The sequence below is a fragment of the Anopheles marshallii genome, chromosome 3 (assembly GCF_943734725.1).
Source record: "Anopheles marshallii chromosome 3, idAnoMarsDA_429_01, whole genome shotgun sequence".
NCBI classification, from domain to species: Eukaryota; Metazoa; Arthropoda; class Insecta; order Diptera; family Culicidae; genus Anopheles; species Anopheles marshallii.
The window spans coordinates 54,359,858-54,386,227 of record NC_071327.1 but is presented as its reverse complement, the minus strand read 5'-3'; the positions used below and the strand labels follow the sequence as shown (position 1 = coordinate 54,386,227).

Below are 26,370 nucleotides of genomic sequence, written 5' to 3'. Positions count from 1 at the left end.
TTACCCCACGTTCACAATGCTTGCCGGGCTGTTTCTCGAGCTGGTACCAGTAACGCTCGCAATGGACGCGGTCGTAACGCTCGTAACGATACTATCCGCGTGGGTTTTGTTGTTGACGGCACGATTTACGGCAGACACCGTTACCATTGACAACGAATCACCGCTGCCGGCCGTCGTTGTGCTGGATGCAGCAGTTACAGCCGCGGATGGATGCGGCGTGGTGTCTTCCTTTTGTGGCTTTCCTTTGGATTCTTCTCTCATTCCACCAGTGGTTGTCGTCGAGGTGGAAGATTTGGTGGTTGTTGCCGCCGTACTGCGCTGGGACGTTGTGTCGGCTGTGGCGGCGGCTGCCTTCAATACGGCCGCTACCGTTTCGATCTTTTTCTTGGCGGCAAGAAGACCCGTGTTGGCGTTGGCTATTTTGCTGTTGTTGTTGTTGTTGTTGTGAGTGGTGTTACCGTTCGCACCGTTGTGTGGTGGTTTCGGATCGGCGTTACCATTGGTAGAGGTACCCTTCACGGTAGCATTGCCCGAGGTGATGCCCATCATTGGTGTAAGCTGCTCCTGTCTTGCTGATCCGTTGCTAAGCGATGCGGTGTTTGCTTTGATTGTTGTCGATGAACATGTCATCGATGCGCTGATGGCGTTACTATTCGCACGGTTACTACCTGTCAAGTTGCCGTTACTTTGTTGGTTCGGTGGCGCAGAAAACCCGGCCATTAGCATCCCCATGGTAGTGGAAGAGGGAGTGTTGGGAATGGTCGTAGCAACTCCCGACTGGGCGCCTCGAAAAGCCAACGCCGATGGGTTGGGAATGCTCCGAATGGAAGCATTTGGTTGTCGCACCGTTAAACTCCGATGGCGATTGATCTCCGTCAGCTTGGGTAGTGGAGCAAGCGTCTTTTGGACAGGAGGTAGGGCCTGCGATAAAAGCGCCGAGGTGCTTGTAGGTGCTGAGAAGTTGAGCATCTCTGGCGAACGTTTCACCGGTGAGAAGTGAAGACCGGTGCTGGAAGGTTTGCCGCGGTTACTATCAACCACTCTGGAACGATTGGTAGTATCGGAGATACTCTTTGCTGGGCTATGATCCAGAATGATCACATCGTCAGACAGCCGTCGGTTAGCTGTAACTCCTCCACCGGAAAGATCCAGGATGTTGGTGTTACTACCTGCCATTGGGTCGGAAGCCGACCGAACAGGTACCTTTGGGCGCATTGGAGGGGTCAGTGGAGTCATGCTGGGCGGAATAACTCCACCCTGTACCGACTCGACGCCATTACTTCCCAGCACCGTGGGCTTTTTTATCTTTATCAGTGGAATAGTGGCCGGTGGAGGTCTTGTAGTTTTTGTGCTCACCTTGGGCGTAGTGAACGGCGCTAGCATGGGCTTATCAGCTACGGGTGCGTTGGAAGGTATGCGCAGGAATTCGACAGCTGGTCGCCCATTATCTTGCAGCGGGGATGGTGACAATGTGGACGAAACGATGTCGGACATCTTCGTAACGCTAACGGTGGCCGGAGGAAGCAACAGATTTGGGATGGGTTTCTTCGTCGACGGGATCTCCTTCGTGTAGGACGCACTGATCGGCGATCGGTAGGGAACGTGCTCAGGTTGAGTGGGTGCCATACCTGCCGCTTGCTGAGCAGCCTTGGCACGATTGGCTCCTTTGGCGAAGTTGAACATCGGTGCTTGAATTGGGGCCGGTTGTTTGGCCGGTAGCAACGAAACGGGAGGCATTAGAGACGGTGGCTCAAGGCGTGGCACCTTTGCCGCAGCCCCATTACCACTGTCCGTGGTGATAGATCGTTTGATCGCTGGAGGAGCTGCCATCGTACGGATGGATCCTGTGGTGGAACTGGTGACAGGAGAACTGGCTATCGGGTAGGCCAACGGTGGACAGGATGGCATAGGGCGCGATAGAATCGGAGTGCGGGGTTGTGATTTTCCCGCCAGTGCTGAGGATGCCGTTGAGGTAGGTATCAGAGCAGGAGTCGGTTTTAACAATGGGGTCTTCGCTCCAACACTCTCCAGCAGTGAGTTGATGGAGGAACCGACGCCAGCCACATCCGCTGAGAGGTTACGGTCCAGGTTGGGAATGTACACCATCGGTTTGTGGCGTACACTACGCATCTCGTTCAACTTTTCCTTCGAGGTGGTAGAAGTAGACGACGCTGGAGCACTCACCGGAATGTCCTTCGGCACGATAGCCGTTGGCACTGGAGGACTCTTTACATTTGTCGGCTTCTGCTCAGCAACAAACTTCACCTCATCGTCGTCCTTTGTGATATCGATCACTTTCGGAGGCTTCGGAGGACTTGGTACCGGTTCCTGTACCACCACTCGTGGTGATTTTGGCTGTGCAGGTTCCTCCTCATTTCCCGACGACTTAAGCCGCTCGTGTTTGGGTGGTTTCTCCGTAAGCTTAACCTTCATCTTCAGACTTGCGTCATGCTGGGATGAGATTTCTGCGTGCAACTTACGCCGCTTACCACTGCTACCGGCTTCTTTCGAGTGTTTGCCCTTCTTGCGCTTCCGGTGCGAGGAAGAATGGCTAGAGGACTCATCCAGGCCAACCTCCGGTACTACACTTGACGCGTACACCGGCTTCAGACCGATCGTTTTCGCGTACTCTTCCTTCCCCATGGGCCAAACGGGACTTTTACCGGCCGAACTCGTCGCCGAGGTGGCCGACGATGGTGATGTGGCTGCCGATGAGTTGCTGCTGCTCGGCGGACTCAACCCAGGGTGCTTTTCGCGCGGAATGCTTAGCTTTGCCTTTAAATCGATCTTCAACCGTGGGATCTCTGCCGGAGGTTGTTTCGGAGGTTCGCTTTCGCATGCTTTCGATGGGACACTTTCCAAGGACGACGGTGCACCAACGACGGTTTGCGTTTTCAAATTCACGTAGCATTTCAGGGTGGATTTTTCCGTTTCGACTGTCGGTGTCGTTGCTTCTTTTCCGGTAGCAGTGGGTTCTTTTGATGATTGCTTCAGGGCTGCGGCACCACCATTCTGCGGAACTGCGGAAGCTGACTGTATGGCCTTGAGAGGCGGTGGACTCCGTTTCGCTTCGGCAGTTCCAGCAGCATTTGTTTCGTGTTTGCCTTTGGGTACGAGGACCATTTTGAGGCCGGTCGAACTAGTGCTGGTGACTACCGGTGACGATGACTGGGCAGTACCCCGAACCACTTCACTCGAGGTCGGCTTCGTCGCCGTCGTCGATGATTTCGTGCGATGATGACCGTTAACAGCAGCCATCGGGGCACTATTATTAGCGGTTTCTTCCCGTGGGGCGCGACCAGCCGGTTGGTGTTTGCTGCCCCCGGACCCCTGTACCGCTTTGGTTTTCGTGCTGCCTGGCCGCTGACCATCGTTGACACCGGCAGTAGTTGGGGTGGTTTTCACCGTTGGGGTACCGCTGCCGGCAGAACTCTTGCCAGGGTTGGCAGGGCCAGTGGTATCGGGACTACCGCTGTTACTGCTATTGGTGCTATTTTTGTCCTGTCCCTCGACGCGATGGTATGCGCTCGCGGTCGGTGCCAACTTTGCGGTCGAGTGTATGAGAATGCGATAGAAAAACCGCATCGGTGCTATCTGCGTTGTACAAAGTGGAAGATAGATAGAAAGTAAAAGAAGAGAAAAACGGGTGTGTTAGAGCGGGGACCTATTGTGACGCCGGACTGTCGGTGGATAAAAATAAATTCTCCAAAGTTAGTGCACCGGTTTTCGCACGTTCATGATGGTTTTCCAAAGGTGTTTCGGTTGTTCCGTGTTCGTAATTGATGATAGAACAACTGTTAAGCCTAATTGTGGACAGATGTCCAATGCTATTGAATCTTAGTTCATTTCAATATGTAATAGACAGTTAAAACATTTATTGAAGTTTATTTAAATGGTCTTCCCAAAACACAGATATGTGTACAATAAAACGTGATAACCATTTCCGTCGTATACGTAAACTACCTGAGCAAGAATTCACACCTTCATATGGTGACATTTCAATCTCCACCTTAATAACGAAACCCATACAACCCTTCGCACGTATAGCGAGCGAAACCCAATCTTGATGTCCTTGCTCCCGAAGTGCAAAAGGCCAACCGGTTGGAAGCGGTAACGCGTCTACGCGGCGCGTCCAAAAGCGGAGATGTACAAAACACTCTCTCCCAGGAACGATTCCGGTAAAACACTCCGATTCCCACCGTTCATTGCTATATTTAAAAGTACATCCACAACCACTCGGCAAAACCTTCATCATCATCTTGATGATCCTCATCATCGCCATCGTTATGATTATCAACTACCGCACCATCAGCAGCAGCAAGCATCGGTACGGTGCAGTCGGGCAGGGCAGCTTCAAGTACCTTCGACGCCTAAAGTCAATCCCCCAAAGTTTGGGTGGACGCGGCGCGACGCTGGGCTGGGTTGAAGCAAATCTCGCACCGTATGCTATCACGGGCACAATCGCTCAGCATAATTACTATTAATTATTTTCGTTTCGCGCGCTTTCCACGCTGCTCCTTCGGGTCCGGTTGGGTTGGGCCCATTCATTCATTTCATCAGCCGGGTTTTCGCACTTGCACTTACGCACTTACTGCGGAACCGTTTTTTCATCTTCCTGAACGCACAGTGCGGATCGTGCTTTATGCTGCATCGGTTAATTGAGGCATTTTCAGCCCGACAAGCGTAACTGGTGTTATGTACAGTAACAAAATGCAATGTTTCTATAGAAAACAAGACAAAAATGATTCAACGAGCATATCAGAACTTTGTCCCAGTGTTGACTTGCAACTGGTACGCACTGTGCTTCGATTCGATTTCTCATCATGCCGGTTGAATTTTGGGCCCGGTTTGCCATCTATCTGTGGCCGCCCTCCTCTCCACCTTCGCTATCAGCGTACAACGCGCACGTTGTTGATTCGCCACTTGAAGTCCTTCAGCTCAAAATCCCTCTAGGGCTTGAGGCTCAGTTTACCCAGCCGGTCGCTCGGTCTCTATTTCGCACCACAAGTTGGTACACTGTTGCCTTCTAGCTCGCGCAAGAGCTAGAACTCGGGCTGGTGTCTGGAGAGAAATACCGTACTACGAATAAAAAGAAGGGCCAACAGACACACACACCCATACATTAGCCGCCTTTTGTCGACGTCCGTTTCTTATCGCAAGAGCGTGTGTACGAAGCGAAACCTGCATTCATGCGAACCAAATCGCATTTATTTCCTTCGTTTGCCACCACGGGCAGCTCGAGCTCCCGATGCCGGGAACACATAATTCGATGGCGGGGTTTGTTCCACCGTTGGGGATGAACGGGTCGTCATCTAGAGACGACCAGGTCGGGGTCGGTTTTGCCTTTCGGACCTTGTGGAGCATGATTTATTCCAAAGCACGGTAAAAATACTCGTTTGGTTGCAGTGCGCAATAGTGGACTTTAACTGAGTTGGATTTTTAAGGAGGGATTTTGAATTATTTTAATAGTAACAACCCTAATGATTAAAAAAACAAACCAAAGGAAGTAGAGCAGTTTAAAAAATCATCAAAATCATAGTGGATTGCCCAATATATTTGCAAATTCAAAATAATTTTAATTTAAAGTGTACCAACAGTGCAGGCATAACATAGCTTTAAAGCTATTACAGTGCGCACAGATGATAGTAGTTGTAATAAAATTATTACAGCTTAAATTTTATTTTTGAATAGACAAACAAGTTTTGTTCACATGTCCAAGAATTTTGAAACAAACATGTTCTTCCAATTTACTTTTTGCTATTGTTTTGGTATTTACTTATCTTATTTGAAATGATCAAATCTCCAAGACAATTTATTAATCAAAGTTTCGCTAAATTATCATTTTTAAGGGTATTTATGAACAACATTCTACAACACTTTGCAGTACACTATTTTGTTGAATAAAAGGTTCAAGCGCATAATTACACAGTCAAGTTCTGTCCAGTTTCTATCTTATATTTTTACTCATTCGTTACTTAAGTATACTCTTCCGAAAGGTTGAGAGATTTCGATTACTTAAAATAACACCATTTCAAATCGAGGTTCCTGGAGCTTCCTTAGTAGAGTTGAATATAAAGTGCTCGAGGCTGACCCAGTGGTACATTCGGCATCGACGCCAGTTCCACATGATAGTACCGAGACAAAACCACATCAGGATCATGCTCCGTGGGTCTGACTACACGTCTACGCGGTAAAATAAGTCTAGTAAGCCCGAAGAAACAGGCATGACCTAGTCGGTCGTTAAGCCAAAAGGACAAAGTGCTCAACTAAGTTGCTTTACTAAAGCTAGTGGCCATATGTGCGGTACTTTATTTCAATATAAATAAATATTTTTTTCAATCTTTCGTAGACAAAACGAGGATTCTTCAGAATATCTCTCTTAAAGATGTAGTTATCACCTTACTGATCGGGAGATATGCACTACGTCAATACTTCTGCTCATTGGAAGTATAATTTGAAGAAGAACTAATCTTTTCTAGCTAAGAATTACTGCTCTGTCGCATTTAATCTCGGTGAAAGGATATTTTACGGTGTCTGCCGGTGGATAATTGACGAACAGAGAACTATTTTATTGAATAGTTTTAACTCTCATCATCATGAAACGGACCGATATAAAGCAGTGTGATAATCACAAGAATAAGTTGAAAGACAGTTTTTATGTTAATTTCCACCGATGTAGGGCGTAACGCATATGTTGCTCACTTACCCGCTTGTAGTCGAAACAGTACGCCACATCCATCAGCGTGTAATCATGCGGCAGAATCTCCTCCTCGTAGATAATTTCCACCCGAATGTTGTCCGAGCCGACCTGCAGCCCGTTCTTCGTGAGGATAAATTTGTACAGATGGTGCACGGTCACGGCGGCCGGACACTGCAGATAGGTGATGGGCAGCTGCCCGCTGGATGCGCCACCGTGCTCCGCCACCGCATCGTAATGGTACTCCAGCGACAGACTGTGGGTAAAGCAGCAAAACCAACGAACAAACAATCCACGATCGTTAAACACTCATTCGACGGACAAGAAACGAAAACAAGCGTATCGGATTTCGGTTGCTACTTGCCTGATTGGTTCATCCGGGGAGAAGAAGTTTTGATCGTCGAGCAGTTGGAACGTACCCTGCCCGGTCGGATCGTCCTCCACCGATGGGACGATGTTGCTCGAGATGGATGCATAAAACTGTACTATTCTTTGGTTTTCGGATTTGTGCAAACCTGGCACCAGCTTGTAGACGAGTGCCCGAAGTGTTCGATCCGGTCTACGGGAAGAGAAGGAATGGTTTGGTGCCATTTTAGTAGTGAGTCACCTTTCTAAAGCGCACATTAAATATCGTTCTAGAGGAAAACGTGAAAAATGACCAAACAACGACAAGTAGGCACTATGTGCGGCACAATGGAAAATATGGGAAAAAAACAAGAATGGGAAAATGTGTTTGGCGTGATATGGATTGGCACCGGGACGAGACAGTACTCCACCCAATTACGCCCCCACACTAAAGTGCGATGGCGTCTGCGCAACGGCAAGAGCTGCAGCAATTCGCTAGCAAAAGAAACAAGCACTAGCGTAAAAGTTTAATGTGCAACGATAAAAACAAACGTTTGCGGGTGTGATTTAAAATTTAAAGAATTTAAACATATTTTACGTTTATGCAAGAAATAAATTCGTTTAAAAAACATGTAAACTACCTTCGGAGTGTAATCCATATTCGCATCAATATTCAGTTACTTTTAATGTGTTTTTTCCCCTTTTCATAGCTAATGATCGGCATAAAACCGATCAGTGTAGTTAAAACAACATCAAAAACCTTCACTCTCAACAGGCTATTTCCATACCCTCTACAGATCGAAACGACCGGGAATGGAAGATAGTACGACCCCCGGTTAACCCGTACCCATAATTACCTTAAATTAGCGACCGTAATCGGTTTGCTGTTGTACGACTTGCAGCGGGGACAGTACTTGTTGCACTCGAGGTATTTCACGATGCACGATCGGCAAACTGCAACGAAGAAAGACAACATCGAAACGTCAGACAAGGTTAAGTGCGTTATTGTTTGCGCGAATGGGGGATGAAACTGCTGGTTAAATAGCAAAGTCTGGGCCGGGGTCTGGATCGATGAAGCTGAAACTGATGAGGTGAGTAAAAATTTTGTATACAAATAGGTCACAGCTGTATGATGAACGGTGTGTTTCTTTATTTGTTGTTGTTTCCTGATTTAATTTCTGTGCGCAAAGTTTAATGAAGCCAAATGTTTGTGTTCGAGCGAATAGAACTCACTAGAATACACTTCACAACAAACTTCTCAAACCTCCCCCCGAAATGTGTAAAGATTGATTCGGTCTGACTGTAGAATGAGATTTAGTTTGTTTATTCAAGTGCACGGCACAAACACACCGCTTGTGCCAAAAACATATGAGTCATATGTGGTTCAGGTTTATCCGCGCCGCGTACAAAACCGTGTCTTAACACGGGCGACAGTAAACAGAAGATAAGTCTTCATAGACCCGAAAACATTTGCCTTATCAGCGTATTTTGGAGCTAAAAAAACGCGGTGATAATGTTGATGAGTAATCGAATTCGTTGTTGACTAATATACATTCAAGATCGAACTCGATCGAACGGTAAACAATAATGAGAAAAAAAAATGCTTGACGGCACATCTTATTAAGGTGAGAATTGTCCTCATCATCACAACCGATTCCAATCTGTGATTTTTTTTTTATCGCCATCGCTAGCAAGTGACAGACTCGATCGCGTAATTCTAACCCTTGTCGGAACACGCAAAGCCTGTGACAGTCAATCATCCTATCTGTGCGACTTTTTATTAGCGTAGCCTCTGCTCTGGCTGACTTCCTCCATAGCCGCTCTCACTTGGCTCTCGCGCAGCATCATTTGACAACAGCGTTCTGTTGTGACAGCTACGAACTGTTCAATCATCGCCTACTCGTCACCATCTCGTCTCGCGTCGCCGTAGCTTCCTTTGATTTTTTATATGCTTTTTTCTTCTACTGCCACTCTCTAGCTTTACCGCGTGCTTGACAAAAAACACTCGCAAACGTCACATTGAACGTTTGATTGCCAGAGCGAAGAACGCGCTTCCACAGCATCGCGCTGTTTCACTCGATGTGTTCGTATCGCCCAGCTGTATGCTCTATCTCCGCTTACGATGTACAGTGGTTGAGCTGTCAAAACCGATCAACAGGAAAGGTGTGATAATAATCACTCCACGCTGTTGGCTTTAATCTCTCTACCTATTAGATGTTTTGCCGCAAGCAAGCTTTACGCTTCCCGTTGCGTTCGTGTTTTCTTGTCTTTTCTTGCTCAAATAATCTCGCACCAGTGGGTGGGTGATTTGTGATCGTGTTTTAATTGTCTGTTGTTTTGTTCCTGTCTGTTTTACGATAGCTTAATACACTCTTCCGTGCATTTGATTTGCTTTCTGTTTCGTTACTGTTTTTCGATATTTTGAGCACTGTATGAAGTCTTTAACACAGATAACATTACACTTACTTAAATCTGTAATACTTCTGCACTTCTAACTTAAAAAATAATGTGACCTGTGTCGTTTACTTCTTCAATACTCTAATCTGCTTTGATCTCAAATGAAAAAAACTCTTCCCAATTCCTAAGAATAGCACAACTCTCTCCTCAAAAAAAAAAAGGTTTTGCAGGTCACGCTAGCATCTCAACCCGTAACACACCGGCATTTTGAGCCCGAGAAGTTCAAAGTTACTCACACAAATTCGTGTTTCTTTTTTTTTGCACTCCACTCGTTACCTTTTGCCGCACCATTGTAGCGTGCAGCCATCATTCAAAACTCTTTCCACTGCCCGCGAGGCTTCCTACTTCCTATCGGGCGAACCTTTTGCCGAGATCGTTTTCCCACCGTGCCAAGAGGAAAAACTGCCTTGGAAAAACTGTCCAAAGCAGAACCGACACATCGGACCGGCACAAACTTTATTTCGCTTCATTTCGTGCACAATGGTGGAGAATGGTGGCCGAATGGAACAGCGGGGGGAAGATTAACAACTAGCCGGAACGTCATCATTGTCGGCTAGCAGTTGCTCGTTCCTGACGGTATCAGCTTGCTTTAGACGCTTTCGGTTGTTTTTTTTTTTGCTACCAAAAGTTGTGCGTGTGATAATAAAGTGATGCGATAAATGCGAGCAAGTTGGGCTGTCCGGTGCAAGCTTAGCAGGATATGATGAGAGGATTAGTTCGGTAAACGAATGTCCTAAGGTATCTTGTCGCTGAGTAGCTCATAATACTATTAAAATACGTCGTAGTCTCCTAGATAAAATAGAGGTAAGGAGCCTTATTTAATGGGGTAAATATTCCATAATGACGGGTTGCTTTATAAATTAACCCATGCAATGACATAAATCCAAAGAAAAACAACCGAACAACGCATCAAACATGCAAGTTCACACGTGCTTTCCTCCGGGGGGAATGGAGAAAACTTCAACCGAGCGGAACTAGGCCTAGCAAAACCGTGCCAAATCCAACCACCAGACCAGACCCACCCCCGCTTAAGCTCCCCCAAGGTGGGGTGTGCAACTACAATCGGTTGGTTTTTGCCCTCCCAAAACCCCACCTGTTCACGTGTCGTGCCCGCACGTTTTAAAATGACTAAATAATTGTCCCATTACGGGGTGCCTTTTGATGCCGGTCGGCGTACTCGGAGCGGAAATGCGGGAGCTTTTCCACCATACGTATACGATTTATACACACGTTTTCGAAGCTTACGGGCGCGTGCAAAATGTGCGCATAAAGCAATGAAACGTCGCACTGGATGAGCATGGGAATAAAATGGGAAAGTCATGCATGGATAAGAGCAAGCATTACCCTGGGTATGTTACGTTTGTTTTGGTTTCATTTTATTTTTTCGGCCATAATTAGGGGTCAATTTTGTAAACAAAACTTAAAACTTATACTGAAAAAGTTTAATTTCAATTGTCGTTTGCCCTTTTTTAGTAGAAATGAATTTTCAGTGATTTTGGAATCATTTTCTGGACAATGTGGAACGGAAAAGTTAAGAGTAAAATCCCTAATTCGATCAGGCAATTTATTTACCATTCTGAACTCTGATTGCTGGAGACCAATCAAATCGAAATTGGACCATGAGTCATGCAATCGACAGATGATTAAATTATGTGTTTACACAAACCAGCCCGTGAAAGGTGCAGCAGTGCTTCATCAACTTCATCAAATTTTCGTTTATCATCAGGGCAAACACTTTCTCAGACAACAAAAGGCAAAGGAAGAACGCAACGTAAACATTCCAACGGCCGATGGATGAAAACAAAAATAATTTGGCACCGACGAAATCGACGTCGCACACGCATCATGCATCGGTACTTCATTTTTGCCTCTTTTTACCAACACGGTATCGAAAATAGTTCCAGAATGGAGAGAAGGAGAGAAAAAAAAACATTCCACCTCCTAAACGCACTGGGAATTCACGATCCGGGCTGAGTGGGTAACCATAAATTTGTTTAAATTAGATGGAACGCAACACAACAGCATCGATTCGGTTGCTTCTGTTTCTGTACGGTTCGAATTTTGGCTGCCCTCTTGTTGTCGTTGTGGCTGCATTGCGTAATCTAATGCTTCGGCCAAACAGGCAGCCTATCGAAACAAGAATGGCAACGAGCAACGCTCGGTCATTAATTAATCGTCAGCTTCGGACCAATAAAAGACTTCCGAAAGTGGTGGGCAACGATGAAGAAGACTGCGCCTTCCCGCGGATATATTGAGCAAGATCGAAATGGCAAGATGTGGCAAGAAATAAACAAACTAAAAAGTTAATGTGGCACACGAAAATGCACAAAAAGCTGATTAAGAGAATAACATAACAAGAACGAACACCGAACGAACGTAATGATGTTGTTAAGCAAGTAGTTTAGGCTGTGGTACATGATTCGTAACGTCCGATTCTAAGTGTTTGTTTTATAAAGCATTGATTGCGGAGGTGGTAAGGCTTTGGAAATTTGAAACAATGTCATAAATTACAATTAAAGATTTGAAACCCAAAGAAATCAAAGAAATATGATAATCAACAAAACATTTTAAACAAACCGTATCAAGTTACAAAATAAACTTAAAAAATGGAATGAAATGATAGAAAAGCATAAAGAAATAAACAAACAAGTAAGGGAAACAATCGATGGCCACTTACACATACAAACAGCAACATTAGTAAACAAAACTTACAACTAAACTAAACAACCAGCATCTAACTAAATTAAAAAAAAGACTTTTAAAAAACAACGTACAAGTCTCGATTTACTTCAACAATTTAAAACTAAAAGTTGTTAAAAACACACAAAAATATGAAAAGATGAAAAATAGAATGGAAAACTAATGAAAATTCAAACAAAAGCTTCCGATACGTGTAAATAAAGGAAAGAAAAATGTCCATGCATATGTTGCACCACAGTAAAACATAAGAATGAACAAGAAACCCAAAATAACCCAATACATTCAACAATCACATGCAAGTGTAGAATGAAATTTATTCTTTGGTGAGTCTATCGTAATAAGCAAAACAGCTCTCCAATACAGAAAACAGGCACAGTAAAACTACTTTCAAACCGATTCCACTCGGCAATCGGTTTGGAGGCCGATTCAGTAATCGGTATATTTATATGTATGCCTCCAAACAAAAAAAATACCCCCGAAGGCTTATTGGGGTGATGGTCACCAAAAACTGATTTCCTGTGCCCATTCCATTCCCCGTTCTGCGACATCACCCGGGGCGTTCTGACAACCCAACCCAATCCGGCCAGACACCGGCGACATGTCCCGTGACCCAGCGGACGTGCACAGAAGACGGACCTTGGACGGGTGTTCCGACTGTGAGAGCATAAATTTGGGATTAACTTAATAAATAAATTTTTACCGCCCATGGGAAGGTTTTACTGTCACGCTGATATTGTGTGTCTTCTGGCACGGGGATGGAGGCCTTTTGGGGCGTTCCGGATTCGGAAATCAGCTTTGAAAGCTGACCATCAGCTATAATAGCAATAATAATAATAACTTTGGACATAATTATCAACCGCGGCGCAGCTTATGATTGTGTGTTTCGAGTGATGGGTGATAAGATTTGCTTTCTGCGCGTTGATTGAAAGATAAGATAATGTTGAGCGTAAAAGCTGCAGTGATATTAAATTTGAAACAATCAAATTTTAAAGTAACTGAACGCAGTAATAGCACTGAAAAGCTTGCAAGTTCGAGAACGAATTAATAAAAGCACGCTCCGTGAAACGACGAGGATAACCGAGATGTGCAAGCACCAACAAAAAAGAGTGAACCTCGCCAGGACTCGGCCAATCTTTTAATACGCTCACTGCAAATTGCTCGCAGATGCCAGTACAGATTTAAAGTTATCATTTCACGGAAGCTCTAAAACCATTGCGCTAAGCTACAGCTTTATGTTTGCGCCAGGAAAGCCCCCGCCGGAAAACAATGGGGGAAACTGCCAGCCCCGTCTCGACCGGACACTTTTCGTAGCATTAAAAACACATACAATCATACACAATCACAAACACACACACACACACACAGCTAACAGTGTTGGTGAAGAACAGCAAGAAAAGAAAATTTCAATTTCATTCTCCCAACGACTGCTCGTTACGGCCGGTAACATAATGTGGCCGGAAAGGAACGCAAGTGCGGTGGAAATGGTCCCGCCGACCGGTTGCGGAAGCAAGAAGAGAAACATTAGGAATCCAAGCCTGTAGCGACTAACGGCGCTTTCGTTCTTGTTTCTTTCTGGTTGGTAAAGCAATTTCCGCAAGCCCGAACCGCACAGTCCCTCCACACGACAAGTGGACGCCGTGGAAAATTCAGAACAACATCCACCAACGGCCTACCGTGATGGGGCAAACGGCTGGGTGTTAAAGATGCGTTGAGGAATGGAAGAAATGGTTGTATCAATGGAATAAAACAACTCAACAGGAGAACAATACCCATTTCAGACTGCGTCGTGTGAAGAAATAGGAGACGAAGAGATGACAACAAAACGACGAATGATAAAGTAGAAACATGGAAAATAGACTACTCTAATGAGTGTTTGCTATATTTGCAATTTTTCCACATTCCTCTAGCACTGTTTTGCTAGTTCCGATAGGAAAAACTTTACTGTTGGAAGAAATATGCCAGGAAAAAAAAACAATAGATCAAACAGGAGTAAAAGAGAGAGATAGAGAGAGAGGGGATAGGTCAAAGCAAGAGAACATATCGAGTGACAGATCTAACGCACGACGCGAAGCAATGGCCCGAAAACCATCCCCGAGTCAGCATATAATTTTCCGCTCCTCATTTATATTCACCCCTAACAGAGGAGAACAAGGCCGCTTCTTAGCGCCAGGCTCCGTGCCTGCTAAATGAGAAACGGTCCGCACCGAATGGGACAGGTGCAGCCCAAAATAGGAGTTCCGATCAAAACACGAACGCAAAGAGAAAATATTAAAGGCAAACACAAATAGAAAAAAATACGCCAGATCCCTTTACACCCACTTCCCTGCGCTAGCGAAGAGTTTTTCCTGCTTCATTGTATTTCTCATTTCGATTGGCAACTTCTCTAGCTCCTGTATTTTCTATTTCCTCCCAGCAATTTTATGGCCAGAGCATTAGGTTTTTTGTTATGTTTTGTGAAACAAAAACGGAACTTGGTGTATCTGCTTTTTTTCTGCTTGGCTTCGGAAGTGTTGCTGTGTGACTTGTACATTTTAATTCTTTGTTTTTTGTTCTTCTCTCGACTTTTCCGCTACCTTCTATTGTTACCGTTTTTATCGTCTTTCCTGTATCTCGTTAGATATTTTCTTATGTTTTGTTGTTGTTTACTTTTCGGTTGCAAGGTGTATTGTTTGTTTATGCATAATTGTGTAGTCACTTTGAATGTTTTAAATATCTTACAGATAGTTGTTATCTACTACGTTTGATATTCATATTTTAATAGTCGATTAATTTTGATTAAAGGTCTCTTAAATGTTTTAATTAGGCTTTCCAGTTCAAGATCGTTCGTTTTGCCTATTCCTTGTTCTTTTCACCAAGTTATATGTTTTGTAAGCTAGTTTAAAATAATAATCATGAATCAGAAAGAATGAAGTTGAATATCTGTTGTGAAGATTGATACATCCCCCGAAGTTTATGAATTTCCGAAGACTAATGGACTAAAGCATTGAGTTATAATCCTTAACATTTTTCATATTAATCTTCTGTTACATATCTCAATTTAGCTGAAATACTTTATAAGGCTACTTTTCTGCATTATACACTCGAAAAGCTGCTATAACAATGCAGCAGAGTCTTCTAATTTGAAAAAATTTTCGACATGAATGATGCTTAATTCTAAATGCTTGGAAGTTAATGAAATTTTAAAGACTTTCTTATTAAAAGATTCATAAAATTTTGGTAGACTAATCTTTGGAGATTTATGAACTATTTGCGATCGTCGAAGAACCTTCAAAGATTCAAGAATCCATTGACAGCCAAAGAATAGTCAAAGGTTTCATTAAGCACATTGTACCAAAAAAGACAGAAGTTTAATCTGAAACAAAATTTCAATACCACAAGATGTCTTTAAAGTTTGTGTTCTTCCGTGTTCTAACCATCTCGGAACTCCGAAAACAACCCCTCGCAACCCCTCACCTCGTACGACGCCGTGCGTGTTCCGCCGCACACATCCCCCGGGCTCGAGTCAACGCGGCGTAACGCTGACAACCGGTTGAGTGATTTCTTGAGCACGGCGCATTTTTCGGAAAGCTTCCATTATTCTATTATTCTAATTTCCGAACCCCCTTACCGTACCGTACGCAACGCGAGGTTTACTTCCCGGCGCGGTTGACGCTGTTCGTGACCGCGTTGTATTTGAACAAATTATTAGAACGTTTCATTTCATTCCGTTCTACACTGTACGCCGGGTACACAGGTCGGTATGAACCGATCCCACACGGAGTTGCTGATAGCTAGTACAAACAGCGCTGAATGATTACATCTCCTGCGTCCGAAGGCATACATTCCTACCGCACCGAAAATGACACTCCCGTCGGGGGATGGATGATTTCTCAAATTTGTGGCTAAATTCCTCACGTCAAAATGAATAAATCCAATATATTACCACCTTTTTTTCGGGGTGAACTATAGCAGAAACGCTTTCCAGCCGGCATATTGTTTTGCGTTGGTTCGAAAGATTCTGCCACATTAATTGCCATTTACCTTTGCTGTAGAAACTTTACAAACGTCTTGGGAATGGGGATTTTTGTTTTGGACCTTTTGTGTTACTCCAATAGAGCCCTGATCCCTGATTTCGTCATAGGTTCGTCAAAGGCGAACGTCGCCGTGTACGAAGCCCAGAGTGTCAAAATCTCAATCAAACATGCTACCAACACACACACACACACACAGCAAACGCTAGACGTAAGCAACCGCAGCTGCCCTCGGTCGCAACACGGAACAGCCATGGCAAATGCCTTACACGTTGAAAGGTGGCATCTTATTGCGTTGAAATATTGCCACCATCCGGCAGAAAACCGTCGAAGGACGACCGAGCGACCGGGATCAGCAAATAAGGAATTACGCGCCAGGATAACAAGCGTGCTGAATTTTTCATCCATCCCGGTTCGTGCCGTCCCGTTGTCCTTTCGTAGGGACGAAGCGGTGTTCAAGGAATTTTCCCTTCGTTCGACCTAACCCTTAAACCCAAGGGGCTAGGGTTTTCAGTGAGTGCAAATTTTTCCATTCCTCCCCCTTCTAGCTTTTTGCTCCGCGCTTCGTCCAAAACCAACGACGGCGCGGTCCTTTTCCCTTCTCGGGTGTTGCCCGTTCGCGTGCCTTGGTCGTAAACACCGAGATTTACCACGTGGTGACCCGGTTATCGTCAGGATGTGAACCCGCCAAGCGGATGCGGTGCGTCTCGTTTCTCGTTTTTTTTGCTTCTTTGGGCCCCGAAGCATCCCGACGTTGTACTTTATTAGATCAAATCTATTAAAGATATATGATTGCCAGTTCTAGCCCTGATGGCCAACACAGTTCCTTCTATTTGCCTCAAGGGAACTCTTGTGCTTTTCCCCATTTTTTGGTGCGTGCCTTACTTTTGACTTCCGATGTCCGATATCGGCAACCCATGTCGGTTGTCTGACCGAACAGGCATGAATAAAAAGATAAAAAAAGCCGGACTATATCCAAATCGTTAAATAAGATAAATGCTACCGAATCGAAAATCTCAGTGTGTGCAATTCGATACGATTCGATTCGCTCCTGTCCAGTGTCCTTTACGCGCTGGACATTGAACGGATCATCTTTCGTGGCAATGTGGATATGTGGGCAATGGTGTTATGGTTCCCTCACTACTTCTTTTGGCTGTAACATCCCACTCTTAAGCCACGTCTTGACAGTTGGAAAATATTCCCTACGAAGCGATAAACCGAGCAGGCGAATTACGACATCCAGTCTTGCGTGGTTTATCGCCCGGTCTGCTGTCGGTTTGTGACCAAGATTTGTGGACAGTTCACACCTTGATGGGTTCTCCTTCCCCCGTGATCCGGTACGCGTACGGTAAATTCAATTCCAATGTTTTATGGTTTGTTGACTCAACATTTGCAATCACATCTGCCTCATCTCTCTTGTGTAGGACGCATTGTTATGGTAGGTGGTTTAGTGAACAAGTTTCTGAATGTGTTTTAAAACAAATGATATATTTTGAAACTACTTCATGTTCTTTAAGCTATTGTCTTTCTCTTTTACATCAGATATAGTTATTTTTTAATAAAAAAATTAATAATACTTATGTAACTAACTTTACAATAAAATTATGATGTTTGACACTCAAAACCCCATGAAACGATTGGATTAAACTTCGGACAGACAAATAAAAGCTTAAACTTTCCCATCACCAAGCTCCACAGAACGCTTGTTGACCGTTCCTGGTTTGACGACCACGCCGTCCGTTCGTAGTTCTACCAAGAAACATACCGCGTGACCGTTGATGATGATATGCTCGTAAAATCAACCATCGGTCATCATTTATGGATTCCGTTTCACCTTCACTTCAGCCAAAAAAATACCCGAGAACGACCAGCTAAACCCCGGAATGGAGTAAAATTTGGCTAAAACCTTTCGATATTAATTTATTGCATTAGAAGCATCGCTCGGGAGCATAAATCGAAGGATGTCTTAAAGATGGATCATAAAACGCGCGCAACTGGGCATAGAAAAAAGATGTTAAACGTGAAGCAAGAACGAGCTATGAGTCTGAAAAGCATTTTTGGCCAACACAAAAACACGTTTCCATCAAAGAAATGGGTAATGGTGAGGAGAGTTCGTTGATGAAAGAAAGGTAGAAAATTGACACTAATCGTTGATAGTAAATTATAACACAGGAAAAGAAGACAACAACTATGATAAAATACAAAAAAAAAGATAAGAGGGAAAAAAGAACAACTAAACTCATCCCTACTCTTAACATAATTTAAGTGTAAAATCGTAAAAGAAAACAAAACTAAAAAATAAACCACTTCAAAAAAAAAACAACCACGGCAGCTGTGAAAAGAACGCATAGAACATACGCAAACGATGCACGGATACAAAACAACTAAAAAAACAGAAGTGTTTATGTTTGTTTCACGCCCGTTTTATGATTTATCACCGGCTCGATTCGCCCATTTTTAGTACCAACCGTGCGTGGCAATGCCAACACCATCAGGTTGGTGGAAGCTGTGTGCCGGGAGTGTTAAGCAGGACCGAACCACAACTCCCCAACAGTGGCTTGTCATCGACAACATTTGAGTGTGTGGCACACATGGACGGAAAATAGTGTGCGATAGGAAAGCGGCATAAATAAATTTATGCTTTGTGCTACGCGGCATGTACTAAAGAAGGCTTATTTTTGGACTGTTTTTGCAGCTGGGGTTTGAATTGTTTTGGAGGAATTATTCATACTTTCTGCTCTCCTGAATAAGGCGGAGTTTGACATTTGTTTGCCGATCATCGTTTGCTTTGATCATCGCAATTGTCATAATCATCGCTCAACTCTTTCTATGTATTGCTTTAAACACTGCAAAACCCATTGTACTTTGTATTGTAGTAGCGACGAGTCACTTTTTGCACCGATAAGGCATGCGGCACCGATTAGTACGCCGGTACGATTTCGTGACCATTTGCTATCGCTGCCTGAACACGGACACATGCTTGCGTATGTGAAGCACATGTCAACGTTTTATGTCGCCGGTCGGTTAATGTCAACAATCCGAGACTATAAAACGAGACAATGAATCCCATCCGCAGGCCACGGCATGCATTACTTTATGAATCATAAAACTGGCTGCCGCTTCTCATCAGCCATCAATTAGTTACGATATTAAGCCGTTCGAAAAGGTTGATTTTAAAAGCGTTTGCTGTAGAATACCCAACACTGGACATTCATTTTGGCAAATTAAAACCGGGCCCACAAGGAAGGGAAAAATCTCGCATAAGTTATATTTGTTGGGGATTGTTAAAATGGAAAAAAATATGTTATAACACGGTTCAACTTGATGAGACTGTTCGAACGCGAACCACAACCGCGAACATACTTTAACCTCGAGGCAGACCCCGCGTGTCAACGACCTCGAACTCCACGAGTGTTCCGGTGAATGGGAATGAATTGGTTTTCGTGTTTGAAACCATCTTTATCAATTATTCAACCATTTGACCGTTTACGGTAGGGGGGGGTGACAAAACGAGGTGGGATCTAACCGGACTCGGAGCCCAACCAGAAGGATTAAACAGGAACATCGGGAACAGACCGGGAACGCAATACAGTCAGCAATCGATACTTTATTGGTTTTCCGGTTATGCAAAATCATAAAAGTGGCCATTCATGTACCACTTGCCTTCCCCGCTGAAACCTCACGCTTCGCTTCGAATCACGACATGTTTATGCTCCGGCACGATGATCCAATAAAAGCTGGACTGCTACTGGTTTTTTTTTTGGTGAGGGGAGGTTGGAACTGGTAGTGGACTGGGAAATTAAACAACAATTTCCCGAATAAAATCAGTTCGAGCAAGTGAATGTGAATATTCGGAACCTGTTTGAAATATTGAGCAACATTGGACAAAGTTTGTAGCACATATATATCCTTGCAGTTGTTTATGGTGATGCAATATTATAGCGTTGAATACCAAAATTTTGAAGATAATTTTAGGCTTTTTCATCTGAAATTACAACATAGTGCGATTTTCTTGGAATGATATGAAATTCGAATCAATATCAACTCTTGTCTTTAAGATCCAAGAACGAATAAGGCAGTTCTTCATCGATTGACTTTGGTAATGCTCGAATAATGGACTACAAAACGGCCATGTTAGAGTTTTCCATTCATATTTTTAACAGGAGCCGCAGTATATGGCTGATCCTTACAGTGCAGAAAATTTACAAATTCGTGTCTCTTCTCATTCTAAAAGACTAATCCCTCAGGTTCCACCATTTGGTAGCAGTTCGTATGACTTTCTTCGAGTTATATTTACATTTTGAAACATAGGAGAAAAAAACCTGGACAAAAGGGCAGCCTTCTGTCGATTTTTGTTTTACATTTAAAACAGAAGTTACAGAAACCGTAACTTACGCTTCTTGTACCAAAAACCTGCCTGGAATTTGCTCGACAAATGATGTTAAGACAGTTTGTGTCAAAAATGCACATAAATTAAAGCTGTAAATTGAAGGATTTATAAATTACATAAACCGATTTAGATCTACTATTTTCCAAACATATTTTGTAGTTCAATACAAAAGAGGTTTCTTGTTTTGATCTAGAAATTTACTTGTGTTGGTACTCCCTTATCATTCGCTATTAAACGGATGTTTCTCTTGAGGGGATGCAAATTAATGTAAAACATATTCCCTTAGGGGTTTTTTTAGCCAACATATCAATCAATAGATGTTGGAAAGAAGCAATTACTAATGCAACTAATCACATCTATTTTAAGCAAAAACGTTTAAATTACTCCATTTTTGAATTATGAATTAAACCTATGCTCGACTCTACCTCAAAGAAGTTATAAAGTCTAATTTGAAAAATGTTGTCTTATGCTCCGGCAAAACGATAGAAAAGAACGAATGCGGATGTGCTACTGCAAAACGAGAATAGTGGCAAATCCTTAATTAAATTTTAAATATTTCTCTGCGCTTTTGACTACGGAACTTCCCCTTTCACGAATTTTGATGAGCAGCAGCAGCAGGCAAAACCTATTCACCCCTGTATGTCCCCGATCAAGTGTACTCACATGCATGCAAACAATCGTTGACGCTGGTGGCCTCGACCAGGTAGCCATTGCAGAGGGTGCAAGTTATGCTGTCGTTGAAGTCCTTGACGCGCCGCCGGTTGTTGCCCGCAGCCGAACCGCGCATTCGGATGCGCTCCGGCTCGTGCATCATCATACCGGCCATGGGAAGGGCCGGCGACGTCGAGGCATAGGAGGACGAGGGCGATCGCGTACTGCTGTGCCTAGTGCTGCCGGCATTCTCCGGCGTCGGCACGAGGCTCGCCCGAGAATCCTTCAGGCTAGGCCGGATTGCGGTGCCTCCCTCGACACCACCACCACCGCTGCCGCTTATCATTGCCGCAGCACTTGTCATTCCGTGGGGTGTTTTTGTTGTTGTTTTTGTTGTTATTGCGAACACGGCCCACACGTTACCGACCGTGGGTGGTTTCGTAATCCTTTTGCTTTTGTGTAATCCTTATTATTCCTTGGGGTGTTCGGGGTGCTGTGGAATTGCACTTCACATACAGACACATAGGCTAAACGCACACACACACAGATACTTCAACTTGTTTCTGGACACATCTTGTTATCCAATGTATTTTAACTTTGTCTAGATGATTTAGTTACTTTTTATTTAAAAACACCTAAATAACGAAAGAAGGCGGAATAGACAGGGAAACACGCATTAGAGTTATACAATGAAATAAATTTTAACTTATATAAGTGTATTCATTTTCTGTAAGAGTATAATAATCGATAGAAAAAGGCAAATAAATTGCTCAATTTAAAGAAAACATAAAAATAAAAAGAGAACCCCAAAGTTGAAAGGTGATCTTGTTGTAAAAAAAACGAATCGATCCTAGTACAAATAAACAAAACATAACCAAATAACAAAATAAAACATAAAACATCATCACAGAAAACTTGGTAACAGAGAAAAGAAACATAAAAAAATAAAATAATCATTGAAATAGCAAACAATCACATCCCAAGCGCAATAGAAACAGCTTGTTGATGAAAACAAAACAAGAAACATGCACAGTTGTGCAAAGAGAAAGTTTTCTCTTTTAATCCCCCGTTTTTCTTTCTCCCGCTCTATGTTGCGTTTTGTTTTGCTCTCTCAAATGCTTGTTTATAAGGTTTATAATTGTTCGCATTTTTTGTCTTATCATTTCTCTCTATTGTGAAAACTGTAGGCTTCCAATCATTAGGCGAGATGATTTGGTGTTTTTTTCCTCTTCTCCACGTAAAAGCTTGAGGGTAGCATCATAAAACGAAAAGGTTCAACTTTATTGAGAGCATCCAAATACACACACTCACTCAGTTAAGTGCATGAGAAAGTACAGCCCTGTGGAGCAGCCTCCCGAAATTCAGTGGGTGGGCCACGAAAACATTGGAGCCGTGTCATCAATGCTAGTGCCGGCACCAATACTAGTGTGGTAGAATTAAATTAAAGTACAAGAGTAAACCTCGCCACGAAAGGGGGCCTGTTTTTGCAGTAAACGTGCTTACAGCACTGCCCGCATTGCGATGCAGGATTATGCGCTAGGGGGTTCTCTACTTACCCGCTTCACAGTACATCAAACAACCCCGTGCAAGGGTGAAACAGAGCTCTTTCTCTTTCTCGCTCTTTCTTTCTGGTGGATGAGATTTCTCTTCGCACTGCTACGCGCGTACTTTTCAACCCTCACTCACACACGCACGCACACAGACCCGCCAAATAGTGTGCTCTCGCACACATAGGCACGCGTGCGCCCGAAAACACACAGCCTGCTCCACACAACTAGGGCCAACACCACCGAGAACCACGGTTGCTAGATGTTCCCTTCAAAAAAGCCTAACACACACTCGCACACACTGTGTGGAGCAACCCTGCAGTGAGTGCGAGCGAAAGCGAGCACGCTCACGCACACAAATTCCACCACAGCAACGAACGAGCGAGAGCACAAAACTCGTTTTACTCACTCACACACACGCGCACGCACGCACACGCTGGCAAGGTTTCCGCGTCGCACACGTTCACCGCGCAGTCACCTGCCTTGCCAATCCCCTTCACACTACGACTGTGACCCTGCTGGCCCGTTTCACAGATGGCGTGCCGGCGAGACCCGGCTACAGAACAGACCGCGCTTCTTCGCCGTCGATACGAGACTGACTGCGCGAAAGCCGCGAACCGCCTCCCAAGGTGCGATGGCGCTGCTGACGATGACGATGACGATGACGATGCTGATGATGGCCGAGCGCCCGAACGTGCCCCGAACGCAGCGAGCTGCGCCGATGTCGGCACGAAGCGAAAGATTGGCCATTTTTGGGCCAAATAGCGGACCGAATAGCAGGATTGTTCGGTTTATCGAGGGGGTGTGAAAGGAAGGGGGAAGAAAGGGGTCGTGCGGGTGCCTGGCTTTCGTGCTCTCGCGACAGCGGTGATGGAAGCGGTCTCGCCCAACGGCTGCGCTTCCACCACAGCTGTTTTCGGATGTGAATAGAAACACACTGTGCAATATTTCTTATATCATTTGATGCACATTTTCTAGATTTTACTTACAATAAGAACACAGTTCAAATTGATTAGCGCATACACACACACACTTTTTGTTGCACTTTTTTACTGCTCGTCTAAAAGGCTACTTGGATGCCATACACAAATGGCTATTGCGTTCCTGCAATGACCACACGTATAATTTCTGCTCCTAGCTCTGGTATAAAATAGCAAAGTGGTGCTAAATGTTGCTACTACCAGGACTTCTTAATTGAAACAAAAAAAAAATTGTTCCTGGGGGACACTGTGCCCGAAGCGCACGTCGAACCGTGTTTGCGGGTCTCGCCCAACTGCGCCGACGCCGCGTCGTTGGCGGCCTCCAACGGTAACAGCACACGGGTAGAACGCGGCTGCAAAAATCAATCCAATCCAACACGAGATTCTCGTAATGATGGGACCACCCCGGGGGAAAGGAGGGGAGATGAACTGAAGGGGACAGAGCAAACGGGGGATAGCGACGCACTTGTCGCGCTGCCAGCCAACATCAATGGTGGCGAATGCCCCGTGCACTGTGCCGTGCCTAAAGCCGAAGGGACGGATTTTCTTTTGCACCGGTGAAAAATTCCTAACCATCGAGGGAAATTCACAGGGTGTATGGGTGAGATATAGAGAGATAGAGCGTGAGGAAAATTCAGTGCTGGTTGATGATGGGAAGCGAGATGCACAATATGATGCGATGTGGTGGGTTGCTGGGATGGGAAAATCGATAAACACGAAGTCGGTACGAAAAACCCGAACGCTCTTGTCGAGCTGGTTGGAAAATTTCGTGAACATTTTCACGATACATTCAGCGCCCTGGGAAATTTTCGCCGCAGTAAGGTAAATTAAGTTGACATTTTGCTTGAAAGGTTGTTAATTGCTGCTGGAAAATTCACAGCCAACAGTGTTCTCGAAAGAATGAACTCCGATACGAAGTAGGCTAGTTTTTCCTGCAACAAACCAGCACGACGCCATCCTTCATTAAATTTCATCCAAAACTTCAGACATTTAACGGTTTGTCTGGTGCCGAATTCATTCCGCTGTGGTTGTGAAAGGCAACCGGGCAGTCTGTGTGCCTTCCCAAAACCTACACGCACATCACACCCGTACACACGAAGCATGAAAAGATCGTAAAAACATACGGAAACCTCCGTTTTCGTACAAAGCAACCGAAAGAAACTCGGAAACACACCACAGACAGCGAGCAAGAAGATCGATTAATATTCACCCTCCTCTGGTCGAAACAGAAACCTCCAAAAAACCGGAAACTGTATCCGACGCACCACCGTTTCTTGATGGATTTTCGTTTGCTGCTGCCGTTTGTAGAGTTGGAAAACATTTGAAAGGCACCCTTCCAGCAATACAGCAATAAGGGTAAGTGTCTTGATGCCTGGAAGCTTGCTTCCTTTATCCCTGGCGGTAAAAGGACGCCATTTTTCTTACGGTTTCAAACAAAGGAAGCTTTAACGCAGCACGGAAAAAGAAAAATGGCAAGAGGGTGAAATTATTGCTGGGGTCCATTAAAAAATGTTGCCATATGAAACGATTAATGTACGGATTTGGATGTTTAAACTAGCAATGCCATCTTACATCAAATCGTTATAGTTATTTGTTTATTTTATGGCATCTGGCCTGCCTACACAACAATACTTTTACAAAGTAACTTAAACACTAGGACATATGGGCCTAATTAAACCTAATTAATTCCAAAAAAAAGTACATAAACAACCACAAACAAAAGAACATTAAAGAACTGTCCAAAAGGCTATCTTAAACAATTTCTCAGTTGGTTGACCGTCATGTGGAAATCAACTTCAAACTCTAGCACGTTATAAGCGGCCATCATTTGCAAAACTGGGTCGCTAGTTCAATATTTTTTAGATCTAAAGTCTGTTCGTAGATTTGTAGATCTAGGATGTTGATGGCGTTACAAATAGACAGAGCGTCAATGGTCCCAGTTATGATTTTGGGAAGGAATACACACTGTGCCGTATCATTCTTCTGCGTTGTAATGATTCAAGTCTGAATAATAACCATCTAGTCCGATAGGAGGGGCAGGAATCATGATTTGTTCATAGTAATGAAAATTGAGTTTTTGCCAATTTTCTTTTAATTTTCTCTAATATATCTTACTTTTGAGGAAACCAGCAATTTCAATAACGGGACGCATTAACGAACAATACAATACAATACAACGAACATACACGAACAATACGTTTGTTAAACAGAAAGGGTCTAATTTAAGTCTCTTACCAAACAGGACCGTAAATCTTAACACGCGTAGAGCTTTCGAAATTGTCAAATCAAAGTGATTTTGCAGCGTTAATCTGCTGTCAAGGATCACACCAAGATTGCGGGCTTCGTTTGTACGAGTCACAGCTATGCCTGCAATTTTATAGTCAAATATTATAGGACGTTTTATAGGCTGCTTGCTTTAGAACACAACACTTGTTTACGTTAATGTACATACAATTTTTGTCGCACCAGCGAGTAAATTCTACAAGAAAGTCTTGAAGCTTTTGACAAATGGTAATGTTGAACACGGGTTCAACACGTTTGCACTATCGGTGTTGTTATGCACTCTTCTATCGAAGTTTTAATCTTTGTTCGA

The 26,370-nt window shown here is 44.1% G+C and overlaps 1 protein-coding gene across 1 annotated transcript; it reads right to left on the bottom strand.

The window, feature by feature from the left end:
* LOC128713370 (protein suppressor 2 of zeste) lies at window positions 1–21,614 on the bottom strand. The gene is made up of 5 exons (XM_053808228.1): window positions 21,263–21,614; window positions 7,900–7,996; window positions 7,062–7,256; window positions 6,707–6,953; window positions 1–3,594 (listed from the first exon to the last, which is right to left on the bottom strand). Exons 1-5 carry the CDS (start codon window positions 21,612–21,614, stop codon window positions 1–3), a joined length of 4,485 nt encoding a protein of 1,494 aa, XP_053664203.1.
* Between the last annotated feature and the right edge of the window lie 4,756 nt (window positions 21,615–26,370).